A 25,767-nucleotide genomic window follows, 5' to 3' on the forward strand; every position below is an offset into this window, starting at 1 on the left:
AAAAGATGGTAAAGTTGCTAGGGTGTTCTGGCTGGTTTCTAGGGCGTTGCTAGGCTCATGTCCTGGCTCATTTATAGAAAAATGGTAAAGTTGCTAGTGTGTTCTGGCTGGGTTTTCTAGGGCGTTGCTAGGCTGGGTGTCCTGGCTCATTTATAAAAGATATTGCTAGGGTGTTCTGGCTGGTTTCTAGGGCGTTGCTAGGCTGGGTAGCCTGGTCGGGATATAAAATTACTTATCGTGTTATAGGGTGTTCTGGCTGGTTTCTATAGCGTTGCTAGGCTAGAGTGCTCTGACTGGTTTATAGGAGATTGTATATATATTCTCGGATATTCTGGCTGGTAGCTAGGGTGTTAATAGGCTTGGATGTAAACGGGCTATTTTTTATAACAACATACTCAGCATATGAGAGGTCTTTTTGAATGAAGTCATAACATACCTGCAGCTCCTGATCAGCCACCAGCCCCAGCTCCCCACAGCAGTCCTTACAGATCCGCAGAAAAATGTAGTCTTTTGTTTTTTCCTCAATCAGGGCCTCATACACGCGTTCCTTGGCTCCAGCTGGCTGGTTCTGACCCATCCGCTCCTTAAAGACAGGCAGCAGCAGCACAGAGTTGACCTTTGTCATGACCAGTCGCCCAGCCAGCGTATCTTCAGACAGCGTCTCCGTCAACTTGAAGCGTGCAAACAACTGTCCATTCTGAGCGTACTTGGCGCCACCAGAAATGCCAGTCAACATAAAGCTTGTCACCAGCTGCAGGTTAACCTTGATGTTGAACCTGAGAAAAAAAGCAGCACATTTAGGAAAACATGATACAGCAATGGTAACAAAAGAATAGTAACAATTCTTGACATGTAAACTAAGGTCAATATTCGGTACACAGTAACTGGTGCAGAAAAATTTTTTTTGTGCAAACTATGGTCCTTAGTTTACATGTCAAGAATTGTTACTATAGGAAGAATAAAATATCAATAATTAACCACAATATTTAACAAAAAAACGTGATTTAAAACCCCCATTGTCTCCAAATAAATGTAAAAAAGAGAATAATTTTACTGCCATCTTCATGACAATTACCATAAACAGTGCTCACTTGCTTTTTCAAAAAGACCACCAGTGACCTCTAGTGGTAACAAATAGAAATTATTATTAAAGATCACTGAAGAATATTTCATAATAATGGCTTACTTATGGAAAATATGAAATGTTATGCATATTGACTCAAGTCAGTGAAACTAAAAGCTTCAGTCTGCAATTTACAGGTGAGGCTGCACAACCTTTATCACGTCTTCAGGAAACAAATTTGCATTTACAAATAACCAGGCTGCAAATATGAGCACATCTTAGGAAGAACTAGATGATGTGACAATCTTTATGAGGTCTATTGAACTAGATCCTTCAAATGTGTAAGCAATATATAAACAGGTTATCCTTCATCAGCAAAACTGTACATTCATCAATGATTTCTGAGTTATGTAAAACAATTAGTACTCTTGGATGCTTTTGTATTCATGTAAAACCTCAAAGACCACAACCTTCCACAAAGACTGCTATGCTATCATTAGTTAACACTGTCACATGCTGGTCTATTACAGTGCTTTTATCAACTATATAGCTTTTATAACTATCAATAATTACCAACCCCTTCACATTCTAAACGATCTATGACTGGTTGATTCACATATCTGTCAGAGAGCCACTCTTGTGGACCAGACTTGACGGTGATCCTCTGAGACTACTCACTTGCTGACTTCTTTGTACTGAGCGATCTCCTCGATGTAGAGCAGGTCGTGCAGGCGGGGCTGGTAATTGTCTCTGGTGAGGGTTTTGTCCAGCACAGACTGGGTGAAGAGCTGGTCGGCAGAGAGAGGGATCTGATAGCGGGTCAGTAGACTGCGCTCTAGATCCATGTTTTCATTAGGGACAAACTCCACGATGGTTTTACATGACGAGTCCCAGCGCTTCGCTGTCATCAGGAGCTGCTGTCGCGCTTGCATCAAGTGCTCCAGATCTGTGGGATTATGGGTAATGGAAAATGATGAAATGCTAGTCTAAGCTTACATTTGACAATATACTGATATGTATGCAGTTAGGACCTCTAGACATAGATTTCATAAAAAGTAGAGGAGATAATAAGCAGAAAGTGCACCAACAAATACTTTATGTTCCTCACATAAAGCTATCCCATGACTTCAGAAGACAATGAATAAAGTGCTTGAGTTATTTATCATAATATCGATGACAGAAATATGTCATCAAGATGAAGATTTTCAACTTGTCATTATTTTGCGAGAGTATGAAAGCTATAAATTCATAGTTACGTTATAGATGTATAGAAATATGCAGTCAGTGAAAGTCTTAAGAAGTCTCTTATGCTCATCAAGGATGCATTTTGGTTGATTGAAAATGCAGTTTGTTTGTGTTTAATGCCATGCCAGCTTCTGTGGCTATTTTCAGGGTGGGAAAATTCATGTTTTTACTATATATTTTTGCTAAAACTCTAAAACTGTATTTGGCTTAACTCTGTTGAAAGTCTCTTCAAAAGGGTTAACGGAATAAAAAAAAGTTCTCTCACAAAGTTAAAAGCACAATCTAATAAAACACGCTTCATGCATTAAAAAGTTACAGTAAAAATGGTAATATTGTGAAATAATACATAACTATGCATTTTGAATGTCATTTATTTCTGTGATGGTGAAGCTAAATTTTCATTTATTTTCATCATGCATCATTACTTCAGTCTTCAGTGTCACATGATCCTTCAAAAATCATTCTGATGTGCTGATCAAGAAACATCATTATCAATGCCGAAATCAGGTGTGTTGCTAGTGCTCATTATAATTAATATTTTTGTGGAAACTGTGATGCATTTTTTCAGATTCTTTGATGAATAGAAAGTTCAAAGCTACAGCATTTATTTGATTAATGCTTCTGTAGCAGTCTGAAAGTATCACTTTAATTTTGTTTGATTTTTGTTTCTGTAGCAGTGTGATAGTATTAATTTAATTTTTTTCATTTTGCAATTTACATTCACATTATACAATAATATTTTTTCAGATGTCTGAAAGTATCACTTTAATTTGAGTGATAAAAAAAATTTATAATATATAGTTATAAGTATATATATATATATATATATACATATATACACACACACACACACACACACTACATTTATAGGTTCTTTCCTTTGCTGCAAAAGCAAATTTTCAGCATGAGGCACTTTTCAGTGCTTTTTGGTTATTTTTGGAGCTTTAAAATAGCTATTGACTTTCTTTGAATGAAAAAAGAAATGAATAAAATAACAGTATGAACTCTCTAAAATGTTCTTTTGTCTTCCACAGAAGAATCAAAGTCCTGCATTTTGAAACCACATGAGGTCTGAGCAAAAGAATTTTCAATTCTTTAACAAGTAACTTTTAAGCGTTTTCCCGCTGTCTTACCTTCAATGGAGGCGGCGTCCACCATCACTCGCTGCATGAGCACGGGCTCAGAGCCGAAATCAAACACCACGGTCTGCCGGAAGGTTCCGAAGATCTCTGTGCTGAAGGAGACCACCACAGTGTAAACGCAGTGGTCCATGCCGTTCTGCACCAGGCCAACGGCGCTCCACTCCTGACAGCCGCCCTCACACACCTCCTGGGGCACCTGGGTAGATGCATCCCCGCCCGAAACCGCCGTGATTGAGAAATGTGGCCGGTTGGCATCGTAAAGCAATGCTATGCGGTGTAGCGTACGGACCGGCTGTTTGTGACAAAACAAATCCCAGTTTGAGATTCATTCCTGGAGATTGATTCAAATTTTGCATTGACTTTGAATACATGATCAGATTTGAACACTAATTCGAAGATGTTTTCTTCAAACAAATGACTCTCCGCCACTCTGTAGCTTGTGAAAAGAGAGGCTTAGATTGCCCAAACCTTGCAGAAGAGTGTGAATGTCCAGGAGTGAGATGATTTCTTGGTGTTGACGGTAATTGAGAGATCTGAGCTGTGCTCCACTGTAACTCCATCCACACAGTCATTCATCTGCATGACACGAAACCATAAAATCAATAGACGAGCAGAAACATCTACACAGCTCACATATAACTGCTCCTGACTGTATTGACAATACAGGGCCACAGCATGTAAAAATATTCTTTTTGTAAAAATATATTATGCTACGTTTTTGTGAATGGTTGCCAAAGAGTTGCCAAGAAGCATACTGTAAATTACATATGGGTCTCGCTATCAGTCTGTAGTATAACTAGTTCTTCATCAATAGTAGACTTCAGAGTAGTAATGCACCAAAATAAAAGAAAGTTTTTATTTAGCCCAAAAATGAAAACAAAGTTTAGTCAAATTACCTTAATAAGTAACCCTTGTATGTAAACATTTAAATTACATGCAAGGCAGTTTTATATAAACATTTCGACTATTACTTACGTTTCTACTTCAATGCATTCTTGAAAAATTAACATTTCAACAGTGGCTGTAATTAAAAATTATTACAGAATAAGGAATAAGTAATAGAGTGCATGTATTTTTTTTTTCAGCTAACTAACAAGTTTGACGTCTTTCTGCAGTTGAAATACTGACTGAGCGATTACAGCATTTCATAATTTTCCCTGATGTTTATTTTGTGCTATAATTATTATTAAAGAGAAAGAGATGATGGGTTGAACCGAGGCGGCTACAGTGATCCGTCACGCCACAAAGAATGTCAAAAGCACATATTTTGGTTGAAGTTTGTGATCAAATTGACAGAATTGGAAAGCTGAGACTTTGTTTCATAACAAAAGTAACAAAACACAAATTGAGATTAATGAATGGTAGGTCACCACAAATAAGAGGTTCGTGCATTTCAACTGAAAATAACAGAATAAAAGGTCTTGGTTCATCAAAATAAAGATAGTTTTAAAAAATGAGACATCGATATTGTTTTGTTTCAGTTTTGATGATTTTGGCCATCCAAAATGTTCGCCCAATACCAAAAATTTATTTCAGTGCATCACTACTGAATTTTCCCTTAAGTAAACTGGTTGCAACTTATTAGAGAGAAACAAAACACCTCTCCAGTGAACCGTTAAGATATTCTCTGTCAAGAGGACTGTACCACTCTCTCTGGTGTGAGGGAGTTGATCCATTTCTCGATGAGCGCCTCCATGTAGTTCTCGGTGAAGTGCTTGCCCTCCTGCTGCTGTTTGAGGCGGATGAGTCGGGAGGCGTAGCACCGTTGCCATTCTGTCAGCTCCTCCTGAGAGTGAGCCGAGGTACACTGAGCTCCGTACCGACAAAGACCCTGCTCTAAAAACCTGACCACAAATCAACAAAACATTACAGTCAATCAACAAGAGAGAAATAATGCACAGATAAACTCTGCAGAAATTCAACTCTGGAAATCTATTTTAACCAAGCAACATACGTTTCTAGATTAATATGTTAGTAAAAATCTAGAAACAGAACATAATGACTTACAAATCAATAAAAGTAAGATCATTTTACATTATTTTTGAAATCAGCACCACTAGAATAAGTGCTATTTGCTGTCAGGACTAGTGTACCTTTTACACAACGTGTACTCCTCACTACTAGTGACCCCTCGAGGGGGAGCACGAAACTGCCAACCTTCCTGAACGTCTGTCAGGAGAACATCACAAAGAAAGAAAGAGGAAAGAAAGATAGATTGCATGTCAGTGCAAACACCCAAGCTCACATAAGAGCTAGTATATCAGAGGCGAAAATGGATCCTGGATGCATTGTGAAACTGAAGTGGAACTCACCCTCCTCATTCTCTTCAGCCAACTCTGAAGGCATATTACTCCTCACAGCCTGCAATTGAGACCACCCTCGTGATTCATACGCAAAAACACACACTATTCTCTAACATGTCTCTCAGTCATGCACAAAAGCTGTGGTGAGAGGTAATAGTTCTTGAAAGTCATTTGAAGGCAAGGGTTACCGTTTTCACACAGAAATTAAAACACAAGTGATGCTGACTGGGTGTAAAGACTTTAAGCATGGGAAATATAAGATGGCAATAATAGTTAGACAAACTGACCTCTATTTCTGAAAGAAGCCTCTTCAGTCTTGTCATGTCTTTAGTCATGATCCCATTCTGTGACAACCAAAATGCTTCAGTGAATTTGAGCAAATTCAAGGTAAAAAGTGTACTGTGTAAAGTTTACAGCATAACTGTAAAGTTGTAAAGTTTAGGGGAAAAAAAGAATTTTAAGAAGCAATTGTAAATTTTACAGCACAACTGTAGAATTTAGAGCAAAACTGTAAAGCTTACAAAGCAACTAAAGTTGAAAGCAAAATTGTAAAGTTTAAAACTGTAGTTTACAGCACAACTGTAAAAGTTAAAAGCAAACTGGAAAGCTTACAGAGAACTTGGTTAAGAGCAAAACTGTACAACTGAGGACAAAATTGTAGCTTAACGTGCAAATGCAATGTTTATAGCAAACTGTAAAATTTTGTGCACAATTTTAAAGCTTTCAGAAAACCTAAGGTTTAGCGAAAAACAAGTTACAGTGCAAATGTAAAGTTTATACCACAACTTTACAATTTAGAGTGAAATTGTAGAGCTTTACAAAGCACCTTAATTTAAAAGCAAATTTTTTATCATTTTGAACTAAATTGTAGTTTAAGTTAGAACAAAATAGTAAAGTAGATAGGAAATTATTTTAATTTTAAAAACAAAACTAATGTTTACAGTGCAAATGCAAAGTTTACAGTGCAAATTGTCCAAAATTTTAAAACTTCCAAAGCATCTTACATTTAGAGGAAAAAATGGCAAGTTATAAAGCAAAACTGAAGTTTATAGCCCAACTGTTGGTTAACCAGCTTGATCAACTGTAAAACTGTAAATCCTAAAAGTTTGTAAGGTTTGGGGAAAAATGGAAGTTTACAGTGCAAATGTAAAGCTTACGACACAACTTCACAATTTAGAGTGAAACTGTAAAGCTTTACAAAGCACCTAAATTTGAAAGCAAAATTTTATATTTTAAACCAAAACTGTAGTTTATAGCACAACTGTAAAAGTTAGAACAAAATAATAAAGGGTTATACTATCATTTACAGTGCAAATGCAAAATTTACAGCACAAATGTAAAATTTGTAACAAAATTGTAAAGCTTTCAAAGCACCGTAAGTTGAGAGGGAAAAATTGTAAGATTTAAAGCAAAATTGAAGTTTATAGTCCAGTTGCAAATCTTGCTCAACTGTAAAACTGTAAATCTTAGAAGTTTGTAAGGTTTGGAGAAAAATACAGCGCAACTGTAAAGTTTACAGAGAAAATCAAGTTGAGAGCAAAACTGTGAGTTTTACAGCGTAAAGTTTACAGCATAATCTAAAATTCCTTTCATTAAAATGAACAAATGTAGACAGTTCACTAAAAAACATCTAAAAGCTTTTACAAGCATGATAAAATCCAAGATATATATCATGATGTCAATTTGAAACACAATACATCAAGCTAGCTCATTTGGAAAGGAATTGCGAGTTGGTTTACCAGTGGTTCTCCATAGAGTGCTTTAGAGAGAACGCTGCACACTTCCTGTAAGCTTCCATCCAGCAGCATACTCTGAAGACCTGCCCTGAAACTGCCATCTCCCTTCCCCAGCTCCTCAGCAAACACTAGGTGAACAAACACACCAACACACCCGAGTGATCAACACAAAAACCAGACATCCCATAATCCTGAGCTGTCTGATGAGAGCCATGGTTCTACTTGAGAGCCTTTTATCAATTTCACAGGTATCGCAATTTTGATATGACATACTATTTTACATTTTATCTTGTTTTCATATTTTTAAATAGATTTACACTTTTACTACTTATATAGATATAGATATAGATAGATCTATATCTATATCTATATATATTAGAGATAAGCAAATTATAACATTGCAGAAACATTACATGAACAAAAAAAATCTATCAAATGGACAGTTCAAAATTCTGTTACCATTTACTCACTCGCCAAACCTGTAGAATTTCTTTCTTGTGTTGGTAACCAAACAGTTGCTGGCAGCCATTGACTTCCATAGTATTTTTAATTTTTTTTAATATTATGGAAGTCAATGGCTACTGTCAACTGTTTGGTTACCAACATTCTTCAAAATATCTTTTGTGCTTAACAGAACAAAGAAACTCATACAGGTTTGGAACAAGTGGAAACCAAATAATGACAGAATATTTAGTTTTGGGTGAACTATCCCTTTAAAAAATATTCACACAGATTCAACATGAAAGAACTTAACAGTACATGTTTTAAATACTAAAAAAACCTAATAGAGGCCAAAGAATATGGTCAATGGTAAATCCTGCTGATAATGATAGTTTTGTTGTTATCTTACCATGCTTGCAGTCTTCATCAGCTTGATCGTAGTCCTTCTGTTGAATTAAAAAAGCACAAGTCATTCGTTACTCATCCACTCTCCTAATCAAAACGATATGCTATAGGGGTGCATAAATAATTAAGAAATTATAGTGAAAATCAAATCAAAATTTAAAAACAGTTTTTAAAAGTGAAGTGAATGTCTGATCTTCAGTGCTTTGCCACTTTACGTCTTCATAAACACCACAAAAGGTATAAAAAAAAATAATAGCACATGAATTGCATAAACACTTCATTAGTGAAGTTAAGGAAACATGCAGTTGACATGCAGCCTCACCAGCTGGAGTCGTGCTGCTATGCGGTAGAGCAGGGCACGCTTTCGGAGGAAGGCCGTGCTGGGGGCCAGGGTCCGGGGCCCCATGACCAGCAGGGCCTCTGTGCTGTGAGCCACTGCCGCCTCATACTCCTGCCTCACTAATGATCCAATGGCCTCGTCACATGACTTCTGTGGCCTCCTGTCCTCCATGACTCTGGGACAGAGTTTCTGTCATGGGAGACACAAAGGGTTAAACAACTCAAAATATGATTATTCTTCAAGGCAGAAACAACTATAAAAGCAGCAGAAGACACATTCAAAAGTTTGTTTATCTGAAGAATTAGCTCAAACTTTCTGAGAAATGTGCTAAACACATAAAATGGCATTCAAATACACATTTTCACACTAGTTTGTGCGAATACTGTTGTAGTGTGGAGTCATTTTTCCTTTTCTGTAATAATTAGGTCACAGCTGTAACGCCCATCTGGGCTGAGTTAGTGGAGGTGGCTGCGAACGCTTTTTCCACATTGTTTTTTTGAGTGGATGCTCCAATAATTTGTATTCCATGCAACTATACCAAAACCCAACCCACTAATCTAAAAGCACAATATTATATTTATATTTTATAGTATATTGACCATGATATGAACAGACACCAGCAACAGCTTGTCTAAAAGTTCAGTCAGGGGCTAAACTTTAAATACAAATTAAAATTATCTTCTAAACGGTAATGCACCATAAAATAACTAGAAATACCATCGCTTTGCAAATGAGCTATGAAAACTAGAGTCCCCAACAAAATACCATAAATAATACAGTTATTGTTACTAATATAAAACCATATATGGGAAAAGGGCATCTATACAAACAAAATCTGTTTTTCTTTCTTTTCTTTTCGGACAATGATCATGAAAACACCACATTACCAGATTTACTGCAGTAAGAATAACTGTAGTGGAGTCTTGGTGAATGCATTTATATTACCGTTATTATTATTAATAATAATAATAATAATAATAATAATAATAATAATATTATACTTTTTTTTCCAAAAATCTGGGTAAAAATTGTACTAACCTCTAGAATAGTTTTAATATAAAGCATTATATACAACCTGGAAAAGATATGTGTGTGTGTGTGTGTATATATATATGTATATATACGTGTGTGTGTGTGTGTGTGTGTATATATATATATATTTTTTTTTTTTTTTTTTTTTTTTTTTTTTTATAGAGGTTGATACTATTGCGCCCACCCCAAAAATGCTTTAGCTTTACATCATTTTAAATACACATCTGCTTTTATCTAATATATATTTTTATTTTACATTATTACAAGTAATGTAGTCTGGGGCTGCAAGAATGTGCTAATAAACAGGAAACTTTATCAGCTTTTTTAACAAATTGTATATCAAAATATGATATATAAAACAATTGTATTAAATCTGATGTACTTTATGCTTATGAGTTAGTGATCGCAATAACTTATATAACGTGAAAAGAAATGTAAATATCTATCAAATCCATTGGATCCTGCAAGTTGTTAATAAAGGTTGCTTATAGAAAGTGAAGAAAATATTCATGTAGTCTCACATGACTTAAATAACTGTATTGTTGTTGATATTTGCATAACGTCTAGGTTCCATGTATGTGCCTCTCACTTCCACACACAGAGAACGGGACTGTCCGACAGCACACAATAACACACAGTCTTCGCAAACCAACGTCTAATTAACCTCCAGCACACCAAACAAGGCAACAGAGCCTCAGTAAAATATATAAACACTCTATATTTGGATTCCGGGTCAGTTAATAATAGATGTCCCGTCTGAGTGCGAGTGTGCGGCCGCGTCTCAAAAGCTAGCGAGCTGCCTACCAAGACAACATCCGCGGGCATCGCAGAAGCCCTCGAGGCGTTCGATTAGAACGTTCGGAAAATGCGCGAACGAGTCGCCCAAACGTGATGTCCAGGAAGGCAGCCCGCTAGGTTTTGAAACACCGCCACTGTGTCCGGTCCTTCCAGGAGAACAACAACAACTGCGTGTGTGCCGCTAAATCAGCGCAAAAACGCACCAAATCAGGCACAGCGCGCGGTTACACACGATATATGAGCACGGGACGAGCATAGGGGTTGATAATCACGATTAATCACGAGAGGGAACTGTTATAATGCGTGTATGTGGACTGCGATGATCGCTGCTCTCTTGGCCTTGAGCTCCAGCCGCCCCCGGACACACACAGATTCACACGATCCTGCAACATTAACACAACAATCCACACTGATTCTCTCTCAGACACAGCCTGCACTCACGCATCTGCCCGTGTGTGTGATGAACGGTGTGTGATGGGAAGCGAATATCGCAGTTAGACGCGAGCATCTTTAGCTGCTAGTCAGGGTAGCGCAGCTGCGCTCAGGCCTTTTCATCATCACAATAATCGTGCAAACGCGCGCCGCGATTTTTCGCGTTCTGACGCGCGGCACACGCGAGCCGACAGCCGCATCTGGATGTCGGGACCGACGGCAGGAAGAGGTGAGGAGGGCGAACGGTGCACCGCAGAAAGGTGTTAGAGGAAGTCTGCACTTACCTAGCTTTACTTTCTACGCCATCTTGGATCCACTTGTCAGCCTGTCGCAGTGCATCATGGGTTGATTTTTTTTCTGCGCACTGCTTCCTGCCAGGACACTGCAGGACCCTCACACTTCAGAGCAGGGGTCTTTTAGCTTTTATCCCACTCTCACAGTCCCTTCCTAAAATGTAGAAAAGCCGTTATACTGAGTTGTGTAATTACTAAAACCTGGCTGTTTAGTAAATACATCATTTAATTAATAATTGGCTTTTACATTGTACATAAATAAATAAATACTTTGTATTATATTGACGGTGTGTGTTTTTTTCTGCTCAGTAATATTAGATGCACCTCAGACCAGTTATACAAAATTCAAATGGATTTGTATAGAACTTCAAATTCACACTAACCACTAGTCAAGAGTTTGCAATCATTGGGATTTTTTAATTATTTGCGATTATTCTCTCTTACACTACCAGTCAAAAGTTTCTGGACAGCAAGATTTTTTATGTTTTTTAAATAATTCTCTTCTGGTCACAGAGCCTGCGTTTATTTGCTCCAAACTACAGCAAAAGCAGTAATATTGTGAAATATTTTTACTATGTGAACTGCTTTCTATTTGAATATATTCTAAAATGTAATTTATTCCTGTGATTTCAAAGCTGGATTTTAGCATCATTACTCTAATATTCTAATATTCTGATTTGCTTCTCAAAAACATATTTATGAATATTATTATTATTATTATTATTATTATTATTATTATTATTATTATTATTATGTTGAAAACAGCTGAGTATATTTTTAGGTTTCTTTGATGAATAGAAAGTTCAGAAGAACAGCATTTATCTGAAAAAGATCAATGAAACATTATCTGAAACATTATAAATGTCTCTGTCATCACTTTTGATCAATTTAATGCATCCTTACTAAATAAAAGTATTAGTTTCTATAATTTCATAATAAATATATAATGATTTGAATATACTGACTCCAAGCTTTTGAATAGTATTATAATGTGTATAATGTTGCAAAAGCTTTTTATTTCAGATAAAGAATCAAAAGAAATCCTGAAAAAAAAAACATTTTAAATATTGATAATAATAATAATAAATGTTTCCTGAGCAGCAAATCAGTATATTGTAATGATTTCTGAAGGATCACGTGACACTGAAGACTGGAGGAATGATGCTGAAAATACAGCTTTGCATCACAGGAATAAATTACAGTTTAAAATATATTCACATAGAAAGCAGTTCTTTTAAATAATAAAAATATTTCACAATATTACTGCCTTTGCTGTATTTTTGATCAAAATAAATGCAGGCTTGGTGAGTAGAAGATATATAAAAAAAAAAAAAAACGTTAAAAATCTTACTGTTCAAAAACTTTTGACTGGTAGTGTATGCTCACAATGTCTTATAGTAATCTAACAGTAGTATTGTGAAATATTATTATAATTAAAAGTGTTCTATTATTATTATTATTATTATTGATAAATGGATGGATAGTGTCACATGATCCCTCAGAAATCATTCTAATATGCTGATCTGCAGCTCAAGAAACATTTCTAATTGTTATTCCAAACAGTTTTGTTACTTAATTTGTTTGTGTAAACTGTAATACTTTTTTTCAGAATTCCTTAATTAATCAGTTGAATGCATCCTTGCTGAATTAAGGTAAAACAAAAATCCATAAATCTATTCTATTTTGTCACATATAATAACAATATTTTAAGATATTTGATATTTCTAATATTAATATAATTAATATATATTCTAATATTTTAATATTTGCTGAATATTGATATTAATATTTGTCGCAGTATTTAACATGTTGTAGTGTCTTATATGTTACAGAGCATATAAGCGACCCGGTTTTAATTTTCTTAACCACTTGCACACTCACGAAACAAACGCACGAGCTCTTTTTCTCTGGGTTTACTGCTGCGGTTGGTGTGTGATTGCAGTCAGTAGCGCCGCCGCTCGCTTGAAGGCGGTGTTGTGCGATGAAAACACTGATGCGTTGCACCACACCGCCACAGCGTGTCTTTCTCCTCGCAAACTTACCATCCCGCGTCAGCGCAGCGGAGAACACGACAGCTACACAACATCTCTCATTTCACTAGACGAGGAAAACAATGCCACTACCTCCAGGTGCACTCTGAGATTCACGCAAACCATCGCTGGATCATCATCATCATCATCTATGCGGAGCGGGACGGGACAGGTGCACGGGGCGCAGGACTACGTGACAAAGAAGACGAGAGCAAAGACCCGCTTCGTTTTAAAGTTGAACACCCCATAAACACCGAGTCGTCTTCTCCACTGGATCTCTAGCGCGTCTCTGGCGCGTGTCTCTGTGCGTAAAAGCGCAGGAGCCTCGGCGAATTCCAAGAGTGAATTCATTACAACATCACGAGCTGCGCGCGGAACGGCGAGAGCGTTCCTACAGAAGTGCACTGATATTTCCCATCTGCATTCATCACCAGATGGCTGAATTGATTTAAATGATCACTGGCACTCGATCTAGCGTGGGAATCACAAGGACAGGACGATGTTGTTGAAGGAATACCGGATATGCATGCCACTAACAGTGGAAGAGGTAAGTTCAGTACGTTTATATTCAGTGATTCTGAACATATATGAGAAACAGATAACAGTTCAGTATATCCAGTAACTCATTTGTAGAGTGGCGTAATATTGACTTTTCTGGTAGGCTAGTTAATTTGCCCCAGATTATATTTTTGTCTATTTTAGTTCAGTTTCATTGTAACTTTCCCTTTTTTTCTCAGAGACACATGTGTAGTTGAATCCACTTGGTGGTGCTGTGGAACTTTCCCTTCCCGTTACTCTTTGACTGAGTGGTTGTTGTTCATTTAGTGTGATTTTGACATTTTTTAAAATGGAAAAACAAGATGGTGATGATTATTTTGATAAACTGTTTATCAAAGTCATGGGATGGGAACCTAGGCTGTTTTATATGGAGTCATTTACACATAATGGAGCAGTGCCAAGTGCACCTCTCCATCAAACCAGTGTTTCCACTGAAACTGAACACCCCAGCTCGGTCACTGAGAGAGACTGTGATACAATCTTTGATTTTATAACCTAAATGAAAGATTAGCACCGTTTTGATTACATTACACTGGGTTGTTTGGATCCACGGTAGCTGGATCCTGATCCTAACTGTGTTATGAAAACAAATGTTTAAAATCAGTCTGGAGAATCAATCCATAGTAAACAGAACATTAGGAAAAAACAAATTAAATCAGATTTGGAGTTTTGTGGTTTTAAGTCAATGTTATGCACACTCATAAAAGTTGACAAAATTAACTTATTGGCATTAAAAAAAAATGATAAGCACCCATTTCAGAGGGATGTATGAAAGAAAACATGATTTTTTAAATTAATATGTATAATGGAAAGTCTCTTCTATGAAAAGTAAATGTGTGTGTGTATATATATATATATATATATATATATATATATATATATATATACACACACACATATACATATACATTTTTGTATATATGTTCATTATATTGGGTACGTTTAGTGTCTTCGTATATATCAGAAACAACTTCTCAAAACTTTTAATGTGATCTAAACAATGAGAACTAATATCCAGACAATTTCTGTTCCCACTGACTAGGTACGAATATAGTTTTTGCATGTGCGCATGAATCTGCATCTCAGATCGACTGGCTGAATGAAACTGTAACTGGATGGAATGGATCTGAGATCAGATCTATCAGCGCTTCTTAAGTACAACACCAGAGTGGCTGCTGTCTTCCCGTCATGTGGCTTTGTGCTTTTGCAGCCCATCTGCTGACTGACACCACAGATGTATTTTGTGTTCAAGCAAGCATCATCGTTAATATCCGTGTTTAATAAATCTAGGTATCCATCCGTTTGTGTACTGTAAATAGAGTAAGCTAAACCCCAAATTAGCATGACATTCTGATGGGTTTTTTCTTTAACATGCTTGATTATCATTATAAAACAATTATCACATCTGTGATGTGTTTGTGTACATGGGCGTGTGTTTTAATAAGAGGGAACAGCCATCTGCAGACGTTATGGTTGATTGATTTACCTAGCAACGGCTGAGACTGTTAGTTAAAATCTGTTTGATCAATTAAAGGTCTCATGAGAGGTTACTGAGCTGATAGCGCGATTACAGGTCATGGCTTTCCAGATGGCTTCAAATACAACAACCTCATGTTGACTGGACATTTTTTGGCTCTTGGAAACAAGTGTGACTCTTGCTTTTGCTGAATGTTGTATATGTAGAGAGTTACCCTCTCTGTATGCATGCATTGAACGGACATTCATTGTAACATTTATCATCCTTGAGTGATAAAGACCTCCAAGTCACCTGCCAGACTTAATTCATTATAGATAATCAGGTGTGGAGGGATGCCAGAAAAAAAAAATGACTGCAGGAGTGAGGTGATAAAATGAAAGCGCTTCTCCTGAGTAAGTTTTAGATATCATCTCTCATCCCATGATATGATTGTTTTATTTGGTATTTGGTATTTTATTTTTGCTTCAGATGCCTTAGTAACTAAGTTGTGAATCTTCAGGTTGTTTTTATTTTTATGTTTGCTTATTTTTACTGAAAGTAACTTTATTCTTGATTGGTAATGTACCTAATATATTTCTATTTTTTTCTATGTTTTTAATATACATTTTATATTTATACTCTATTTATGTTTGCATTTATTTTTCTGAACTTTTAGATATTTTATTTTAATTAAATTTTGTTTTAATTTATTACCAAAACATACATTATCAAAAAAATGTAACAGAAATGTAGTAAAATATCAATTAAAGTTACTGATAAGTCAAGTATGCAAACAAGTGAATAGCAAAATATACCGTGTAGGTTTTAAATACAAAGAAAACAAAATGTGTGGTGAAACATAGTATAAAAAATGCTGTGCAGACGTGCTAGTTTTATCATTTTAAAACTGCTACTGCAACTTGGAAGATGCATGGGCATTAATTTCCATTATTTTAACTGTTTATAGTTTTTTTTTAATCTAAACTATCCTAATTTGTGTAAAACATGCATTGAATTTGAACAGATCACTATTTGCAGCACTGTTTTAAATAGGATTTTTCTTTACTATAATTAGTAGTAAAGTTTGCCATATGTACAGTAACTTAGCATTCATGCCTCAGTCATGCACAGACTCAAACTCAGCGGTTCTCTTGGTTCTTGGCACATTTTGAGTCAGATATGAACAGTTCAAGGAATCGGTGAGAACAGCTCAGATCATCAGCCCATTTTGGATATGAATCGCTCGGTGTGTTTTGCAAACTGATTCAGCAGTTTCACTGCAAAGAATTCGATTCAAAAGTACAAGGAGACTTTCAGCGTACGTGTCCATTTTCTTTCCTTTTGGTCTCATTGCTGTTTTTTGAGAAAAACTTTGATATCAAAGAGATCTCAATTGATATGACTTTCCTACAGCGATAGTTGTTGCTCTAAATATTTAATTAAAGAATGATATTGTCATTTCTATTGAGTGCTAGTTTTATTCAACAGCAATTATTCTTTCTCAACTATGAAATAAATACAGTAACATCTTTATTAGGTGAGAAACTGAGCCATGGCCAGCTGAAGCTCAGGGGCTTCACAGGTGCAAGGAAAGACGCTTTCTTTGCTTTAATTAGACAGTTTTCTGTTGGAACTCAAGGTTCTCTTAAAATGGGATAGTAATGACCTTCACTAGACACAGAACAGATTAATCTTCACTTATCAAAGGCATGCAGAAGCTTCAGGATTTTACTTAAAAAGCATGTTGTATCTCTGTTCTCGCATGTGTGGTTTTGAAAGCATGTACTCCACCTTGGCATAAAAAAAGCATCTATTTTCTAAATGCATGCTGTTGATCTTGTTGTGACTAATTCATCCATCCAATCCAGAAGTTCCTTTGACCTTTTGACAGTCTCTCTGCAGTGACCAAAGACTTATGTTCTGCTATTTTAACTAAACCACTGTCAACAGAGCCATTGTGTTTTGTTTATGTTTGGAAGGATAGTTCACAGAACACTTATTTGAAGGGTTGCCATGTTCACTTATTATAAGCATTTTGGGCTTGGCTTATAAACGATGACGTTTATGGGGTTATTAAAGTGTGGAGGTGCGGGTCATGTTAAATCTTTGTCTTATTTTCAATAGAAGCATTTGGATTTATTATGGAAATGTTCTAGTTTGCTGGGGATTTAGTGAGATATGGCAACACTAATGAGTCAAGGCTCATAACTTTTTTTTTTCTGTGATTTTCTTCTACTTCACATACAGACATCACTGATACATGCATAAATATGTCATTAACAATTAGTTTTAGTTTTGTACATACTTTGTAGAAAGGACGCATACTTGTAAAGGTGGCTGTCAGTACATTAATTTTTAAGGAATTAATTTGGTTGAATGTGGTTGTTACGCCAACAAATTATTGAACTCACTGTGGATATGATTGAGCATTAAAATGTGAACTGGCAACCAAATTTAGCTGCAATGTGTACAGGGCCTAAGAGTGTGAGGGGAAAGGATAGTGAACATCCAGGGCACAATAAAGGTAAACGAATGGGACACTTACATGAAATATTTAAAGATTCAGTGAAATTTAAATGACATTTTGTGGCTTTTAGGTTTTGTGTGTTCCATTCATCTGGTAGTTTATTCCTAGAAAGTATATAAAAAAAAAACTTTTTCTCTTAGGAAAATGGAGCAAAATACTGTATTCATGACTCATCCTGCTCTGCACTGAGCTTTTTCTTCAAATGCCATCTTTACTTTATTTACACTGGCATACATTTTATTGGCATATATTGTTTTGAATTTTCTTATTTTGTTTATTAAGTGTAACATTTATGTTGATCTTTTAGAAAGAGTTCGTCTGAGCTGCATGTTGTGTTTTGGATACTGGCCTCCATCATGGGATACTGGTGTCACCTTCTTAAATAACTTGACCAACAAGGTCAAATTATCCTTGGTCAATCAGACTGTCTCGTTAACATCGTTGGCCAGCTATGGATTAAGGTTTGATTATTTTTGGTCTTTTTTTTTGATTTTGTTTTGTAATTTAAAGCAGCATAACTAGCAGTTTTGTACAGCTGAATATAACTGGAAGCAGATGGCACCAGAAGATTTTGGATGCAGTGATGGACTTAAAAAAACAGCAAGCTAATATGCAGTACAAAGTCCTACAAACTTTATCTTTCATTCCATACATATATACACTTTTCATCCTTTCATCTTTCAGTTTGTCAAGATAATGTAAGTGGCGTTTTGAAGAGAGTGCATGTGCTGTAGTACCCTGGAGAGCCCACATTTAGGGTACGTTTACACAACAACGATATACTAAAAATGGAAAAAGTTTTCCTTTGCATTTTTGAAAATACATGAAAAAATATGTCATCTTTACATGAAAAGCATTTATAGATGACAACATTGTCGAAACGATCCCCACTCAGCTGGATCCTCGAAAATACTGAAATGCTGTATTATGCATGCCAGACCCGTAGATGGCGATGTCATTTTGTAAAGAAACACTGTGTACATGTGTCTATAGACTGAACACATAAGACATATGCACATAACATCACCGTTTAAAAAACAACAACCTTTTTTGTAGTTTACATGGAAACGATTACAATATTTTTTTAAAAAACTTGACCATTTGAATAGTTTGCGTCTTCAGGACCCCAGAACACCATTGTCATGTAAATGAAGGGCCAAAATGCATAAAAGGTTTTAAGTTGATAATGCAAACACACACAGAGAACAAAAAATAAAAATAAAAAATAGCAAAGCAGTCTGATGTTTATTATTTACACTACCTGGATGAAGTCATTAATGACAGTCCTTTATTGTCAAATCAGCTTGGTTTAATAATGGATGTGCGACAAAATTACTGTAGTTTTGGGAAACAGTCATAAATAGCTAGTTAATTTTTCCAGCGATGCCTTGTTCTCTGGTATTTAAGCAGAGTTATGTCGCTGTACAGAAAACACACTCCTGGGTCGACACCGACTCTGATTCTCAAACAACACTTGATTATAAGACCAGACTAAAAGGTTCTGTCATTTGCGCCACATTGCCAAATTTCATGGTGCTCTTTATGTTTTATTTTTGTCTGAAGTGCCTAATGCATTTTTCCTTGGGCCTAATTTTTTAAATAGCGTTTTCAATTTTCATGTAATTACTATTTATTTTTATTTTATTTTATGCAGAAATGCATGTGTATATACCTGTAGTTGTAGCGAATGCTGCTTGACTGAAAAACCCACTGCCGTGATGTAAGGGTGTTGCTAGTTCCACATTGTTGCTATGCAGTTGCTTAGGTGGCTTTCTGCACATTTCTAGGTGGTTGCTGGTTCATGGTGTCTCAGTGTTTCTATATGGCTCATTTCCATTCTTTACTCCATAATCCTGTCTTCATACAAATTCAGTATAGCTTGTACTGTATGTTCCATCGTGGAATTCTTTCAACATTAATTTGATGATCTGTTGCAGATTAATTAATTTTGCACACTGTTGCCTGTCTAGAATTGTTTCATATTTACAAAAAAAAAAAGTATGGTACACAAATGCACAGAGATTCACAAAAATCAAACAAATTCACAAATACTAAGATCAACCAATATGTTAGGAGGTTCGCAAAATTCACGAATAAATAAAACGGCCTTTGCCATTGATCAAAAAATATTGTTTTTGCCATTAATCTGTGAAATGTTTCCTGTGCATATGTAAATCATTGCATGCTTTTGTGGATTCTGAAGCATTTCTAGTGTCAAAATGTGCACACAAATCCACAAATACGTGGACTTCATCCGCCATCTACTCAAGTTCTTGCTCCAAACAATCACATTTATTCATTTTCTCTAAAAACTCCTAACATATATTTGTGGATCTCATTTGTATTTATTTGGAAATATGAAACATTTCTTAAGAAAGAAAAGTTATAGAAACCTCCTTTAGCCATAAAACCTTACATCTTTGGGATCAAACATTTATGGTTTTATCTTTTTTTGTTTTTAATTGTTTGTTTTTTTATTTCATGTATGTTTTTTTTATTTTTTGTTAGTTATGTTGATTTTTGTGCCTTTGTGTTCAGGTTCTTTTCAGTGAAACGTCTTATCAGCATGTTGTTTCTTTTGTAACACATCACAGCTTCAGCTCACAGTAAATTTATTCCAGATTGTTTTAGCAGCTCATAGATTGAGCTGGAAACATCTAAAGTGAATCCTCTGATCTTAATTTATTACTGCAGGCTGTCAGTGGTTATTCAAATAGACCTGAGACCTGACAAAACCTGATGCTTTTTTAGTAGTCACTGTAAAGATATTTGCACAGCAGGGATCAGTGGTGTTCACTTGTGTTGGCTGCATGTAATGGACTGCTCACGTCAAATGTAAAAGAATGGACAGAATGGGTTAGATTGCTTATATATATATATATATATATATATATATATATATATATATATATATATATATATTTTTTTTTTTTTATAAAATTAAACAATGGTTTACTAAACAAATTGCTTTTTCTTTAAATAAATTCAATTACAATAAAAATTTTCTTAGGGTTAAAAGCTGCCTCAGCTTCTGTTCTATAGGGGGCCCTTTTACATTACTATAAGGTTACAATTAACAACAAACTTTAATTCAGTTACTATTTATTTTTAATTATAATAATCAACACTGAAATAAAAAATTTGTATGCAAACGTAAATTGTTTTTAACTTCTAAATTATACAATTTCTATTTGTGTTTGAAATATAATCATTTACACAGTGGCTGTCATAACTTGTTTCATAAAATATTTATTTAAACATACATCAAATAATTAAGACATTCTAACAGGTTAAGTAAAATATAATAATAATATTTCGCGAAATGCTATTCTCTAGTTTTCATTTCTGTAACGATTCACTCAACTCACGATTCTATTCGGTTCATGATTTTGATTTCGCGATTCGATTTTCTCACTATTTTTTTTTTTACAAAATGAGATTGAAGACCAATTATACATTAAATGAAAAGGTGTTCTTTTATTAGGCTATTGCTGCACGTTTCTTTGTGAAATTAAAATATAACAAAACTGGATAAATTTTTTAAAACAAATCGCAAATCAAATAAGTTACACAAATAAAAGAAATCTCTTCATATAAACAATCTAAGCCTTTGTCTGTGCTCTTTCCATTTAAAATTAGAGGCAGCCACTGCATTTTAATCAAGATTCTAACAAAGATGCTGCGTACATGCAACATGAGCAGTTTTTAATCTAAATTAGACCGTATAATTCCGAAATTTGAAGCAAAAACAGAATAGTCTGACTTTAGTTTTGTGAAACTATACATACAACATATCTGAACAAAACAGCAGACGAGCTGAATAAGACGCAAATGCACTCTCTGACAGCAGGTGGCGCTTATGAACAGCAGTGATATAGTGTTTCCTTGGTTACCGCTGTAAACAAAACAGAGTTGCGCAGTGTTTCCAACTTGGGAACTTTTCAGACCCCACTAGCGACTTTTTTCCAAAAATGTGACTAGCGACAAATCAAGCAACTTCTCGGACACACCGTAGCGACTTCTTAGACACACCGTATCCGCCACAATGGAGCGAGGTCATTGCGCACCCACCTCTCTCTCTGCATCTGCTCTGTTCTGCGAGTGGCAGAGAGGAGCAACACTTTCAGTCAAAATAGATATTATGTTGCTTCTCTAATTTTACATGCAAATATAGCTGAAAACACGGCACAGGAATTGTCTTTGTCTAGGCTTATTTAATGTGTATTTGATCAAATGACGGCTCTATTATAAATCAGGATTTTTGTACAGATTAACATCTCGGAAGGGGGAGCTGGTTATGTAGTCTTAAAGGGCCGTGTTTCAGTCACTATTTCATATTCATCCCGTTGACTGACAACCGAAACAGTAAGTTAAATTAACAGCAAACAGTAAGTTAAGTAAACAGTACCGAAACAGTTTTTTAAGAATTTGGCTCAATTAAAATACAGTATGTGAGCACAGAGAGACAAGCAAATGTAAAAGGCAATACGACACGATGACATCTAGCAACATTTAATATCTTTTCACACTGGCTTTAGCTACTTTCCATTAAAAGAAGTTGGCTGCACTGGAGCTGCCCTTATGAACACTACTTTAATATGCATCGTATTTGAATCGATTTCCAACTAGCTTCATCTTTCATCCCTAGTGGACACTAATGACTTGCCTGAGGTAACTGAAATGATATGTAACATTCTGTTTACAAGCTGACGTCTTGACTCTTTCCGCAATTGAAACATCAATTGAGCGATTACATGAGATGTTCATTCATGTTTATTTCGCGTTAAAACTAGTAGTAAAGAGGAAGCGTTCCTACAGCGATCTGTTGCGCCACATCAAAGAGCGCCAAAACCACATGTACTGTCTGAATTTCCTGAGAAAAAATGGAATGATTTGTTCGGTACGTGTGCCCCATACTGAAACGTTTCAGTACGAATACGCGTACCGTTACACCCCTAATATTAACATAAATAAGATTAATATACCAAATTAATATTTTTTTTCACCTTTATAATATATTGACACCAGAGCTGGGTAGTAACTGATTACATGTAATCTGGATTACGTAATCGGATTCCAGAAATTAAGTACTTGTAATTATGCTGGGTACACACCATCTTTGATTCTTTTTCCTGGTCTGTTTGAACTGGCTGTGGCCCTTGAGCCTGCAGTAAATTGAAGGTCAGGGAGGGAGACAGCTGGCTTTTGTTGCATTATGAAAGAGCTCCTGCGGAAGTTGATGTTGAGGCTGTTTGGAGGTCTCGCACACATTTGCTGCTGGGGAGGTGGTTAATGGATCTGGTCCCAGTCCAGTGTTTTATGTCCGCCCAATTAAAACTTTTCCGTCGGCTGCGGTTAGCCAACTCTTAGCAGCCCAGAGCATTCCTCAGTGTTTCCCTGCGAGAAGTGTTTGACCCTGCACCTAGTTTAAGGTCTGCCCACTGGCACCCTGACAGGAACACAAAGGTTACAGATGAAAGTGGGGAACATTAGTGGCAGTGCAAAGGCAAATATAGCCTGTGATGAGAAGAAAGCATCTGGACGATCCCTGATGCTTAAAACATGACTGGACTTCACCATCACAGATAACTTTCATCTGGTTTTATCATTTGTCATTGTGTCTGTTTCCTGACGACACCAACGAGTGGAAGACCAACAGAGGATCATTAAATACATTCAGCTTATTGATTACTGATTATGACTAATCAGTTTATTAGAGGATCATTAAGTTGTTTAAGTTTTTTGATTATTGATTTTGTTGTTGTTATTATTATTATTATTTCCTCTTATTCCTCATATAATTTTGTGCTGTGTTCAAATAATAATAATAATAATAATCAGCTGTTCAAATATTTTAATAATAATAATTATTATTCGATGGCTGCATCAGTTCAGACATCTTGACATCCTCCGTGAACTCACAGTTCCCTAAGAAGATTCCTTCATCATCTGCCTCAGATTCAGATTCACATCACAAATGGCTTTTTATTTTAGCGATTTGTCAATGCAGCATAGTGTACTTAATGTACTTAAATAACTATAACTAAAACTGAAATGAAATTAAGAAAAACTATATAGACATATAAAAACACTACTAAAAATTACAAAAACAAATTTACTTAAAATTACTAAAAGTTTTACTAAAATTAAAATTAATAGGAAAATTATAAAAATAACTGATTCAGAAATTAATAAAAACAATAATAGTATATCTGCAGTTAAGCTAAAATAACATCTAGAATCGATGACTGTACTGTCACTTGACATATTGTGAAGATTTTTTTTTAAATATATATTTTTTTCAGCTATAATTAATTATATTGACTACATTTTTGCTTATATTTGTGACAAAGCTACTTGTAATTGTCTCAAAGGTTCTGTGTTCGCATTTCTGACCGCAGCTTGCTATTTGGGGGATAGTCCACCCAAAAAAGAAAATTCTGTTATCATTTACTAACTTCATAATTTCTCCAAACCTGTATGGGTTTCCTTCTTCTGCTGAACACAAAAGAAGATATTTTGTAGAATGTGTGTTTAACCAAACAGTTGTCAGTAGCCATTGACTTCCATATCAGGCTCAAAACCAAGACGTTCAAACGCATTGCTTAGTAGCTGCTGAATATTTCAGCATGGCTAAAATAGCATGCATATTTCAGATCATACCGGCATCTAAATGAAGACTCAGGCTGACAGGACAGAGAGGGATATTCCTGTCTTTTACTCTCTTTCACTGAAGCTGAATTCAACACGTAGCACAAATGTCCCGCTTGTATGGAGGTGTTTGGCAGGACGTGAGATGAAGGTTATCACACACATCGGAGACGTCGGTGAGTCAGCCGGCACTCGATCGCTTGTATTCTCCTACACAAGACCAAGACTAATGAAGTCTTCCAATCAGAAAGCCCCCTGACTCTTAGACACACACTCACCAAATCAGAGCAGCTCTGTCAGTGAGAGAGCTTGCCTTGTGATTGCCTCTCTTGCCACCACTTTAATGTGTTGATAAAAGCAGCTGGCTTCCTTCAAGGGGATCCCTGGTCTTTGCCGGCTGATGCCATCAGCATTTAGTGAAAACTTACATTTTACTTTGTGAACAGTAACTTGTATTTCTTGAAACTGTCCCATTTTGCAGTAAATTCAGTATGCTGAAACTGTCTTGTCAAAATGTCCAAAATGCCCTGCCATACACGGAACAATAATTTAGAGGATTTATTTGTCATTCCCAGCTCTTTGCAGTACACACAAGGCCTTTATTTACTCGGAAAAATGGCTCATTAAAGCACATTACTGCCTCAGGCTAACTTCAGGTGAACAGGCAGTTAATGGAAATGTGGTTTGTTAGTTTATTAGAGCGCTGTTTTCACCTGAAGATGCTGACAGACCTCCATCAGTCAGGTAGCTTCTCGGCACAAGGTCAGGTCAGTGCTTCATTTATTGCAGTTTTGTCTACCAGAGCGTACCCGCAGACTAAAGCAACAGATGTCAGAGTAGGCGCGGTACAGTTTGTGGTGACGACGCCATGCTGGCAGCACCACCTGTGCAAGGCCTGTCCTTCAGGAGACTGTGGGGTTGTTGAGTCAGGCCTGAGCCATCATTCCAAGAGCTCAGATGGGGGGCATTGTAAAGTCACACCCCATAAACCGACGCCAAATGCAACAGACGAGAGTTGTGTAAGATGAGCGTCCGCATAACTTAAATGCCAGAACGCTGCTTGTCTTGGTATGTGTACGTCAGCTAGTCCTGTAGAACATGGCACAGTGATGGGAGGGGATGCTGTGGATTCATTTTTAAGGCATGATCTGTTATGGTGGTCCATTCAGCCAGCAGTGTGATGGGACTAATGATCGAGGAAGCTGATCTATCTATATCCTGGCGACCGCCGGGTCTGGTGTGATTACACATTGGCGCATGGGTAGTGCACTGTCTGACTTGGTCATTAAAGATGTTGGCTGGCACATATCCTAGT

At 36.2% G+C, this 25,767-nt stretch overlaps 2 protein-coding genes across 3 annotated transcripts in view; one reads left to right on the plus strand and one right to left on the minus strand.

Moving 5' to 3' along the window:
* Positions 1 to 11,378, minus strand: part of LOC109047729 (probable helicase with zinc finger domain) — a 53,103-nt gene extending 41,725 nt beyond the window's left edge. Inside the window, exons 1-12 of one of the 2 annotated variants that reach the window (XM_042720866.1) lie at positions 11,222 to 11,378; positions 8,658 to 8,864; positions 8,340 to 8,376; positions 7,493 to 7,617; positions 6,041 to 6,097; positions 5,763 to 5,811; positions 5,544 to 5,619; positions 5,096 to 5,294; positions 3,919 to 4,026; positions 3,442 to 3,742; positions 1,742 to 2,009; positions 437 to 776 (exon numbers count right to left, since the gene is read on the minus strand). In XM_042720866.1, the coding sequence (XP_042576800.1) occupies positions 437 to 776; positions 1,742 to 2,009; positions 3,442 to 3,742; positions 3,919 to 4,026; positions 5,096 to 5,294; positions 5,544 to 5,619; positions 5,763 to 5,811; positions 6,041 to 6,097; positions 7,493 to 7,617; positions 8,340 to 8,376; positions 8,658 to 8,846 (1,749 nt within the window). In that variant the 5' untranslated portion in view covers positions 8,847 to 8,864; positions 11,222 to 11,378. Of the gene's footprint in view, positions 1 to 436; positions 777 to 1,741; positions 2,010 to 3,441; positions 3,743 to 3,918; positions 4,027 to 5,095; positions 5,295 to 5,543; positions 5,620 to 5,762; positions 5,812 to 6,040; positions 6,098 to 7,492; positions 7,618 to 8,339; positions 8,377 to 8,657; positions 8,865 to 10,946; positions 11,196 to 11,221 lie in introns of those variants that run through there. The other variant, XM_042720867.1, reaches the window with a different exon arrangement.
* Positions 11,379 to 13,136: 1,758 nt separating this feature from the next.
* The window catches only part of LOC109078643 (cytoplasmic phosphatidylinositol transfer protein 1-like), a 72,230-nt gene continuing 59,599 nt past the window's right edge, over positions 13,137 to 25,767 (plus strand). Inside the window, exon 1 of the mRNA XM_042720868.1 lies at positions 13,137 to 13,807. Within this exon, the coding sequence (XP_042576802.1) occupies positions 13,760 to 13,807 (48 nt within the window). The 5' untranslated portion in view covers positions 13,137 to 13,759. The remainder of the gene's footprint in view (positions 13,808 to 25,767) is intronic.

Source organism: Cyprinus carpio, chromosome B3 (genome assembly GCF_018340385.1).
Source record: "Cyprinus carpio isolate SPL01 chromosome B3, ASM1834038v1, whole genome shotgun sequence".
Classification (NCBI taxonomy): Eukaryota; Metazoa; Chordata; class Actinopteri; order Cypriniformes; family Cyprinidae; genus Cyprinus; species Cyprinus carpio.